General features: G+C 47.4%; 1 protein-coding gene across 1 annotated transcript in view; it reads right to left on the bottom strand.

The window, feature by feature from the left end:
* CDON (cell adhesion associated, oncogene regulated) overlaps positions 1 to 11,001 on the bottom strand; it is a 45,681-nt gene that overhangs the window by 14,445 nt on the left and 20,235 nt on the right. The window contains exons 9-14 of the mRNA XM_014961098.1: positions 8,862 to 9,145; positions 6,737 to 6,911; positions 5,621 to 5,749; positions 3,924 to 4,130; positions 3,038 to 3,219; positions 1,553 to 1,658 (exon numbers count right to left, since the gene is read on the bottom strand). Coding sequence (XP_014816584.1) covers positions 1,553 to 1,658; positions 3,038 to 3,219; positions 3,924 to 4,130; positions 5,621 to 5,749; positions 6,737 to 6,911; positions 8,862 to 9,145 — 1,083 coding nt within the window. The remainder of the gene's footprint in view (positions 1 to 1,552; positions 1,659 to 3,037; positions 3,220 to 3,923; positions 4,131 to 5,620; positions 5,750 to 6,736; positions 6,912 to 8,861; positions 9,146 to 11,001) is intronic.

Raw genomic sequence — 11,001 nt, 5'->3', positions numbered from 1 at the left:
GGGGGGAAAGAAAGTTTTCTGCAGAGTTTTGAATGTCTCGAAAGACAAGACTTAACAGGAAACGGTAAGGAAAGCCTACGGCAAGTTCTTAGCTAATACAGGCATCACAACACTTTTTCCACAACTCATGCAGCCATTTCAAGATAAAATTCCCTGTCAAAAAACAGACAGATTAATTCAAAGGTAACAGAGGGGGGAAAAAGTGAAGAACAAGTGATTTATGGCGAAAAATACCTTAAGTCACATGTTTCTCTACATATTTCACATCAAATGCTTCCAATCACGCTTTAATTGAAAATAGCTGTCTCTTCTCCCCACATCTCCCAGAAAGTTAATTTAGGGGAACACAGTGAAGAAAAGTTGAAGTTTAAATATTTCCAGCGAGTGAGTTTCTGTTGCAGGCTCTGTCTGAGCAGAGCAGCTGCTAATGGTTTCAGACTCTGCCACAAAGAGTTCGACACACACTCTCTCTTAAAAATAATATATTTAAAAAAAAAAAATCAGAAACAAGCTAATTTCACAGCACAGCGGAGCCCACTTAAACAACTAACTGCTCAGTGGATAAGATTTATAAACACACGAGTTCCATCCAGCAAAGGCTAAAATACATTTGCAGATGAAGGTGCGGGCTGCACGGGCTGCGTTAAAGCAATCCTGCTGCCCCAAACTCCGCATCTGCAACAGCTTTATAGCGTGGCAAAAGCTTATGTCACGCATCAAGGTACTATGTGGAGTATTGTCTAAGGGGAAAAGTTTTCAAAATAAAGGCCCGTTCCCCTTGTAACTGAAATAAACGAGGGAGAAAAAATAATTAACGTCATCGGGACAGAATGAGATCACTCCGTTTACTCAGCCCGAGCAATAAGGACATGAAGTATTTTTGAAAGGGTTTTCCACTTCTGGACTAATATAGACATTATCTAATAACTTCTTCCAGGAAAACGATGATCTAATATGCACGGGGGGGAAAAAAACATAACCTGATTAAAAGGCAACACGAAGCACAAATATACCTGCATCTGCAGCATACTACGGCACTTGAGGCTAAAAGTAACTTCCTTATAGCAGGCTAAGCAATTAGGCAAGGGCAAAGGAGAGAAAGGTAATTACACACGAGGTACTGTCTAGCTTAAAAAAAAAAAAAAAATCCATGCTGGGGTAAATCATCTCAAAAGGCAGCTAGTTATTGGTACAGTCTGTAACGCAAGCGCGTTTACCCTGGTTTAAATCTCATTTACGCTGCTTTCTCTTAACTACTTTAAACTAAACCCAGTTTAAATAGATCTACATCAAGGGCTTGCAGCAAGACAAACTTAAACCCAGTATTTAGTTCTCAAGTTTCCATGTAGAAGAGGCTTCAGAAGGAAGAACCGAGTTCATGTGTGGGCAGAACTTGACATTGTGTAGCTGAGATCGCTCCTTCGGTGAAATATATTGTAAAGACTTAGTTTGGGAGAAGCAGTTTAGATTTCATATAAACACAGCCAACATGGCTACACGATGTTCTGCCCCATCCAGCAGAGTTATTACGCATGCAGACACTGCACCCTACCTTCCACAATATCCCTCTTGTAGTCGCTGTCGTTGTCACTGTCCGTGGGCCGATAATAGATATAAAATCCTTGGATGGGCGTGTTGTTGTTGCTCGACGTGATATACTACAAGAGAATGTCAAAAGACTGCCTTAGAGAAGAAAATTTTAATTGAGTCCTGCTGAGCCATCATCACTGAATCTCTTATCACCTTGGAATATGTATTTTTTTGAACAAGCTCGTGCAAGCAAGGTGTAGGGGGAGGTTTGAAATTAAATAATAGAAAAGAGGGGGCTCAGTTGCCGTGGGTGTGCAGACACCAGGGGAGAGCTGCAGAGGAGCTCTCTGTTCCTCAGAGCAGTGGCAAAAAGAGGGGCAGGATGGGGACAAGGGACTGAGCTGGGGGTGACACTGTCCTCCCACACCACTTCCCAAACTGGCAATTAGGGTTTGGCCACAAACAGCCTGAAAATGCAGGCAATTAATGGAAAGGGGAAAGTTAAGAACCGTTTTGACTTCAGAAAGAGTTAAGGTCACTCAAAAATTCAGCTCAAGAATACTTCACTTTAAGTTATGCAGCCTCTGAGGAACTAGAGGTTATTTTAAGTTTATTATCCTTAACATCTCTTAAGGCTGAGCAGAGCAAACGAACACTGGGAACTCTACACGTTAAATCCTCCAAAGTACACCAGGGGGTTAGATTTCAAAACAAGAGCAAAGAATTTCTGTGGGTTTCAATAAGGACTTTAAAGTACTTGTTTACAAAAGAGGAGGTAACAGGGGAAAGGAAAAGGTTTCTCTAATGCAAAACCTCTCCTGGGCTCCAGGGAAGCCGGCGGGTTTTGAGTGCGGTGCCTGCTTCCAGCCATCACAGCCTGGATTGACAAAAGCAGCAGGAATTGCAGGAAACAGAGCCAAATCACTGGCAACCCGTGGCCTGAGCAGGGTTTGGCCAGAGCGAAGCCCAGTGGTGCCTTCTCCACCTCTCTGGGCCAAAGCAGGTGGCACCCAGGTGGCCGCAGCCCGTCCCCGCAACGGGCTCACATCTGGGGTAGCCCCAGTGGCGCCGGGCATCCCCGGGGAGCTGGGAGCTGGTGGAAAAGGCAGAACAGCCAACAGGAGGAGGAAAAAAAGTTTGGAAACTGGGGGCAAAGGGTTGGAGGGGCACGCAGCCCAACCAGTTACCCAGTTCTATACAGAAACACGAAGTATCTCAGCCCTCGTCAAGGAAGATGATAATCTCTGAGCCTTTTTGGGGGGAACCACTCACTGCTCTGCTATGAGCTTTTCATCCTTGGCTTTTAATCATAGAATCATAGAATCGTTCAGGTTGGAAGAGACCCTTGGGATCATCGAGTCTAACCATATACCCTACTCTACAAAGTCCTCCCCTACACCATATCCCTCAGTACCCCATCTAAACGGCCCTTAAAGATCCCTTTAAGAGGCAAAGCAGTAAAAATCAGCCCACGACTGCAAGAGGGAGAGGAGAGAGCTCTACCCACCGTCCATTTTAACATGATCTGGGTGTCGCTGATGGCTTCGGTGTAAGCGATGTGTGGTCCCGCGACGGGGCGGTTGGAGAAGCGGCTGGTGAAGCCGGCTACTTGGTAAGGACGAGACGCCGCGCTGCGCGGGCTCTCCCCGTAGGTGTTCACCGCAATCACCCGGAACCTATACATTTCACCTTTTAAGGGGGAAAAAAGTGAAAGAAAGGAGAGGTTGTAACAGAACGAGGCCTAGAAACGGGGTTCAAGGAGAGACGCTAAACAGATGATGAAGCGCTTTTGGCACAACATCCAATTACAAAAACCAGAGGGCTCGTCGCCACAGACTCACGTGGACATCAGGGATATAAACAGCTTCTGAAAGCTGTTTGGGAAATTCACCCCAGAAAAAATTAGAAGGCTCTTACTCAAGGAGATGGAGATGCCTCCATCACCTCAGGAAGATCCTAAACTGCAAACTGCTGGGCACCAAGATGCCCCAAAGGACACCCATCATCTCTTCCCCTACTCTTGCACTCTTTTCCCAAGCTTTCAGGGCTGGACACTGGGAGAAATCAGGATACACGTTTTGCCATTAGTATATTTTTCTCTTTTTTGCATTCTGAGTGCTTACTAGAAGAACAATCAGCTTAAAAATAGCAGTAATACACAACCCTCCACTCCACATGAACAAGTATTAAATTATGGTGGGTTTTTTTTTTTCCCACTTGGAAAGCCAGAAATCAACTTGAATTCATGTAACGAGCTCCTATTCCACATAACCCTCCCCCCTCAACCACCTAATTGACCAGGAACAGAATAATCCAAGCAGAAATTAAAATGAAACAAGCAAAGAGCTGCAGGATTCTCTCAGCAGGAGCACAGGCAACAACATTTGTAATACCTGGCTCCAAGTTACGAACTTCCACAGAGAGCTTAGAAGGAGAAATGTTCTCGGCTGCAATGAGCCAGTCGCTGTTTCGACCCAGGCGTTTATACTCCACTTTAAAGGCCGTAATGGGGGAGCCCCCGTTCGCCCGCGGGATCCAGGTGACGTAGACAGAGGATTCTGATGCCGTGGAGATGGTGGGTCGGTCAGGAGCTTCTGGAACTGAAATGAGAAATTCAGTTATAAGAGGATTAGAGTCAGCTGAAACTGCATTTTCTGTAGCAACCGATGAAACAAGTGGCTGATGATTCAATTAGACTTCATGTATGAACAAGGAGAATCTTAAATTTTGCCATAATAACTACTCCCCATACTCTTCTGGAAAAGATGCTTGAAGAGCAAAAAAACAGAGGAATCAGTGGCTTTATCAATAAAACAATCAAAAAAAGATCTGGTGTTGCACTATCCCAACCCATCACTACATGGAAACAGAAACATTTACAAAGTAAACGGGGAAAAATTTGGTTATCATTTTTAAAACCCCGAAATTCCCCCAGACCCAACCCTCCCACACTACCGAGCACTGTACGGCCAGAGAAGCGAGACCCAAGAGCAAACCCAGCATGCGAGGAAGGATGTACTTACTGCACTCACTTGAAGTTACAGACAGCAGTGGAACAGAGAGAACGGAAAGAGGTGGTGTTAGTAAATCTGGTGATAACCATCCTGACAAGCGCTGAGAGCCCTAAGGCTCTATTAAACTAGTTTATATTCATTAACACGGAACCGGTCACCGGTGAGAAGAGGGACTGAGCGAGGACCAGCAAGCAGCAGCTCTGGGGACGTGAAGCTGAGCGTTCCCAACTGGGCACACATAAGGAATGGGTAACCCATTGGAATGGGTAAAAACATTGGAATGGGCTGCCCAGGGAGGTGGTTGAGGCACCATCCCTGGAGGTCTTCAAAAGACAGGCTGATGTAGTGCTGGGAGATACAGTTTAGTGATGGTGATGCTTTTTGTTTGTTGTGTGGGTGCCTATTTTTGTCAAAGTTAGGTTGACGGTTGGACAAGATGACCTTTAAGGTCCCTTCCAACCTAGAAGATTGATTCTGTGACTCTGTGAAACCCCTGACATGGGAATCTCCCTTTTCCTCTGGATCTTTCACAGTGGAAAAGAAGAGAAAAGCACAGAGCATTCAGCAAAAAGCAATGGCAGGTTAAACCACGAGCAGCAAGAACGTGGGTTACGCGTGAGAGATTACTCTTTTGAGAGGCACACACGCAGGTAAGAGCATCCTTGGAAATTGTATATTTTCATGAGATTAGGGCATGCATTTGCTAAATTCATAGCTTCAAATAACCTGCTGTGGGTGTTGAAGTCTGTAAAAAATGCACTGCTACTTGGTGACTTAAGGGTGCTGGGGAAACGACGTAAAATGCTAACTCACTGACTGCAATAAGGAAACTTCCAGTTAGTCCCAAAGCACGGACTGTGATCTTTTACTCTGGGAACACAGAAGGAGAAAACCTAGCAGATATCTGACCTCACCCACAGCAGTCCCACAAGAGAGGGAAAAACACCCGTAACAAGAAAACCTGGGGAATAAATAGGAAACAGAAGGGGTGACACAAGCACCTAGAGCAGCAATAAACCCAAGAGAAGCGAGAGGTGGCTTTTAGGAGCTGGATGACAAAGCAGCCATAGACCCACCTCCGCTGTGCCGAGACAGGTCCGGAAGGACGACGCCGAAATTATTTGTCCCTTCGTGCACAACGGGGTGCTTGGGAAGGCCCACCGGTGGAGACGGGGCCTGAGTGTTTTTCGAGGATGATGTTCTCTCTAAGAAAGATGTGACACGGGGTACATCAGCTCAGAAAATGCTCTTGGTGCCTCTCACCGCCGGCTGCAGCGCAGGGAATTAAAGCCCCAGCTCTCAGTCACAAGTTCATCAGTCAGGAAAGCAATTAGGGGGGAGCAAGAGAGGAGACTCCCCCCATCAGCAGTGCTAACAGCCCCAGCGTGGCACTTTACGGTGCCACCACCGGCTCCTGCCCAGGTTTCAGGGCCCCCTCTCATCAGGAAATCACAGCAAGGGGGGAAATTGCCCCCTGAAACTCCTGTCTAGAGAAAAGAGGCTCAATAAAAACGCTACGGAAGCTGGGGCCAGGATACCGGGCTGAGTTCTGGCCTGTGGCAGTGTGTATACACATATCAGGAATTCACAGATTTCACAAGTACATTACATTCTTAATAAAATTTTAAGCATCAGTACGAGAAATACGTGGTTGTTTGGATGCTTAAGAGTGCAGCCACCAGCCCCCAAGCTGGGAAGAAAACACTGGCTTTGGTTAGAAATGCTCTTTTTTCTTCTCGCTGTCCGCACGCAACCACCAACACTTCTGCTCCAGCCTCCTGCTCAGCCCAGAAATTCCCACTAAAGCTTCTGCAAAGCAAACCAGAAGCACTTTTTGTTGATACGTGGCAATTTGATGGCACAGAGTTTCTTTGGCGATACTCTGAAAAACCTCAACAAGGACAGGCTGCTCCCTAACTGAGCGCCTTCAAGCGAGAGAGGAACCTTGCAGTATAAATCTTAATAATCAACCCCAAAATAGTACTATCAAGCTTTTAATAGCTTTTACTTTCCAAGAGTAACGCTCAGGAAAGTTTACCCCCCCCCAGTGTTTCAGTCCTTAGAGGCTGTTTTTCAGCAATGAAATAGCAGAGCATTTCACACCTGGCTTAGCAGATGAGTAGAGCTGATGTATTTTAAATCAACGTCCCCTGGAAGCGCTGGGGACGCGGGGACCGCGGCGCTGCCCCTACCTTTGCTGGTGCGGAAGGTGAGCATGGCGGGCTGGCCCTCGCCGGCCGCGCTCCGGGCCACCATCAGGACCTCGTAGAGGCTGGAAGGCTCCAGCTCGGCCAGACGTAGCTGGCTCTCGCTGCCGGGGACACGCACGGTCTGCCAGCCGCCCCCCGCGCCGGGTCCGTCCTCCAGCTGGGATGGGGAGAGAGGGGCATCAGCAGGGAAGAGCACAGAACCCCCCCGAAAACCCAAATTCCACCCCCAGCGCTTCCCCATCCCAGGGACCTCTGCCACTTGCCCAAAACCTCCTCATGTTTCTCCTGCATCTATCAATGGGTTGGGCTCCAAGGGCTTCTGCCACAAACCAGCACTTTGGCAACTCCTTTGATAAACTCCACTTATTTTCCCTCTCCATACACAAGCACACACTTGTCTTTGGGAAAAAAAAAAATTTAAAAATGCTCATTTTCACTTGTGGCTAAAACTAGCAAGAGACCAAATGATTTTAAAGACTTCAAGCAGCCTTTAGCCGTGACATTAAAGGGCTGGACCCAACACCCTAATGAGAAAGATATGTTTCCTGAACTGTCCCAGCTTTTCCTGGACTTAAGCGTTTTTAAATACTTAAATTTTTTATTGGCTAAAATTTATTTATTGGCTAAAATGGGCAACAAAAAGTATGTCTTAGTTACTTCTCGAAGCTGGGAAGAAAAAAAAAAGTCTGCAGGGAGACCAAAGATTTGGTTTTTATTAATGCATGTTTCCTTTTTTAAAAAAAAAAAAAAAAAAAACCAAAACACTTTTTAATTTAACAGTGAAATCACCAGCTCCATTTAAGAAAGGAGAGAGAGATTCAGGGTAGTCTCTTAATGCTTGACCTTTACAGGAAAACATTAGCTCAAATCCCAGAGGAAAAGACAAAGATTCTACCAAAAATAAACTACTAAACAATATAAGACTTTAATAAAACATGGAAGGCAGATCTAAATGCTGTGGATTATCAAAGGTTATGGAAGAGGTCTTTCTTCTGAAGCAACCCTTCTTCTAAGGCTTTTTTTTCCCCCTCTCTAAAAGAGGGAAATCAAGAAAATAATTTAATGACACAAAGAGAACATCGCCCGAAAAATCCACGGTAAACTGCTGCCGAGAGACACACGAGGGAGCAGATCCATGGTGGAAGGGATAGCTACGAGGGAAGGGTGAAGCATCAGAAAGGTCAAAGAAGCTCTCAAAGCTTTGAGGGCTTACGGGAATCAACCAAGTTGGGAGGAGAAATTGTATCAACAGGCTTTGGCACCGGGTTTTTCAGGAACTAACAGGTCAAACTCTAAGCGTTCCCCTCCAGGCTAAGACAAGATCAGGATGTAGAGGATTAAAAAAAGCTTATGGAAAATAAACCAAAAGGGCTTTGCCATGCAGAAAAGTGTTTACTTGGAAGAACGGGCATGGGCATGGCTTGGTTCTGGTTTCAATAAAAGAGCTGACACGCTGTTGACACACTGTTTTTGGGGAGGTGGTAGGTGTCTGCTTAGGGAATCCTGGTTCACCTTCGTATCTGATAACTTTTAAAAGTGTCTGTTTGGGATGCAGAGCAGCAAACCCTCTGACACGTCAGGCCAACACTCAGCTTCCCTTCTGACCCCAGGTGTATCCACCAGGGTTGTTCACACAATCACATTTTTACTATCACTGAGGTTCCTCACAAACACACCCCGCAGCCCCACGGACCGTAAGGGTCCTGTAAAGGAAACAAAACCCTGGGCTCTGCTGAATAAATCTCACTGAGAACTACATGAAACGGCGTACTCGTGACCAGCTTCGGTCACCCCTGAAAGAAGCCACCTTCACGGTCAGGGTAACGCTGTGGTTCCACTACACCCTGGCCTGACACCCCCTTCTCGTGACTGAACAATCACAGGGGCTGGGAGGGACCCAACCCAAGGAATCCCACCCTCTCCAGCACCAGGAGAGACCCAACCCAAGGAGACCCACCCTCTCCAGCGCCAGGAGATACCCAACCCAAGGAAACCCACCCTCTCCAGCATCAGGAGAGACCCAACCCAAGGAAACCCACTCTCTCCAACACCAGGAGAGACCCAACCCAAGGAGATCCACCCTCTCCAACACCAGCAGAGCCCTTACCTTGCGGTATTTGACAAAATAGGCGTTGATGGGGGAGCCCCCGTCCCTCCCTGCCCGCCAGACCAGGTTGTACACGTCGGGCTTCAGCGTCTGCGGGGGGCTGAGGATGATGGGGGCCTCAGGGGGGGCAGCCGCCCGCCAGCCTTCCTCCGTCCCCGCCACCTCCCAACGCGCCGTTGTTGGAGCTGGGCTTGAAAACGCCACCTTGGCTCCCAAATCGCCGACGCTTTCATGGCTCCAGGCAGTCTTCATCTCTTGGGCTTTGGGGCCAGTTTCTGGGGGAACTGTGAAGGGAGGAGTGTGGTTACGTCCCCACCACGAATGCGCCTTTGCCCCGGCACAGAGGGGACAAGAAATCATTTAAAAGTCATAGAGTCATAGAGTTGTCCAGGCTGGAAGGGACCTCCAAAGGCCATCTAGTCCGACCCCCCCGCAGTCAGCAGGGACACCCCCAACTAGACCAGGTTGCCCAGGGCCTCGTCGAGCCTCTCCTTGAATATCTCCAGGGAAGGGGCCTCAACCACCTCCCTGGGCAACCTGTTCCAGTGCTCCACTACCCTCACAGTAAAGAACCCCCTCCTAATCTCCAGTCTAAATCTGTTCTAAAGCATCATTTCCAAACAAGTCCTCCTGCAAAAAGCCAGCTCCAGGGATGCCCCTGTAGATCCGAGCCCGGGGCCAAGCTCTGCCCTGGATGCCCGTGTAGATCCGAGCCCGGGGCCAAGCTCTGCCCTTCTCTCCCAACTTCTTTTCCCAGAGCAGAACACTGGGGCAGGCATTTTTTGGGTGATGTTTTTGGGGTGTTCAGGGTTCTTTTAGGTTTCCATGTGTTTCTTTGTTATTTTTTTACACAGTAGGAAAGACAGAAAAGCTGAGCTGACACACCCACAGGCACTGTTTGACCAGCATCTCTGAAAAATTAAGCAGTGGCAACGCATGTTAAAAGAAAGAAAATAAAATATATAGCCACACTCATGACACAAATGGAGTAATTTTAAATTAGTCGCAGTTGTACAAGGAACTCTTCATGGCCTGAACTGGCGTGCACACAAGAGGACATTCTCCTACCTCAGCTGCTGAGGTTTGAGCTGTAATTTCAAGCAGGTTTGAAAGTCGCACAACTCAACTACTTCATTTGAAAATTTATGCTGAGAATAAGCTGGGTTTGCAGGCAGATCTACCCTGCAATTTAATAACACTTCTAGAAACTTTAATAACTTCTAGAAATCTCGCTCCAGCCTCCTCCATCCTATTTACTTTGCCCGGTATGAAAAAAAATATATTTTAAAAAATTATATATTTATATATAATACACATATATAAAAAAATATATCACGAAAAGCGCTGTGAGACAAAAAAAAAAAGCTTTGCTGGGCTGCTGCAGAGCTTGCCAGCATTCCAGCGTTCCAGGCAGGTTGGACATCTGAGATTGTCCAGGACAAGGAGACGTGGGTGCGTGAAGCAGGAGGGCCTGGGAAGCAGCACGGCTCCTGGAGGCCACCGGCACCACCAGATGTTCCGAGCCCCGTCCCTCCTTTCGGATTTGTGTAGGTTTATGCTCCGTGCCGGGGTCTGGAAGAGGGAAGGGAATGAAGGGAACTTGGTTTACAAAACAAACAAATTCCTCGGTAATGTAAAGCCCAGGCAGCGTTTGCCTGCCTGACTTGGATTCCTCCAAACCTCCATTAAAATACCAGCAGCAAGTGTGGCTGCTATTTTTGGCCACTTTTTTTTATAAAAGCTGGGAAGGAAAGTTCTCTTTTCCAATTGAAGACACTCTCGCAGCAAGCATCCCTCCTTTGTTTCTTCCCATTTATTTTAGGGATGCCACAAAGCTGGGAGAGGAGAAGGGAGGGTTTTTTTGGGGGGGGGGCAGAGGGGTTCTGATGCCTGCTGGCCCCGGGGGAAACGGCCTCTGCATGTGGAGAATGAGCTGTGGTTGGGGCTGGTGACAGGGGACCCGCAGCCACCGCCGTGTTTATTGCTGCGAGAGGGGAGTCGTCAACAACTGGCAAGTGGCATGCTATTTTTTTTGGCTTCGGAAAACAAGCCCCGGGTAACAATTTCCATTGAGCAATTTGGATCTAAGCTCTTCTCGCTAACTTTCTGGAGTAATTGCTACCCAGCACAGCGGACTTCT

The sequence above is a fragment of the Calidris pugnax genome, unplaced genomic scaffold (assembly GCF_001431845.1).
Source record: "Calidris pugnax isolate Ruff unplaced genomic scaffold, ASM143184v1 scaffold269, whole genome shotgun sequence".
In the NCBI taxonomy this organism is placed as follows: domain Eukaryota; kingdom Metazoa; phylum Chordata; class Aves; order Charadriiformes; family Scolopacidae; genus Calidris; species Calidris pugnax.
Note: the sequence above shows the minus strand (reverse complement) of the source record. Positions and strands in the feature narration are given on the sequence as shown.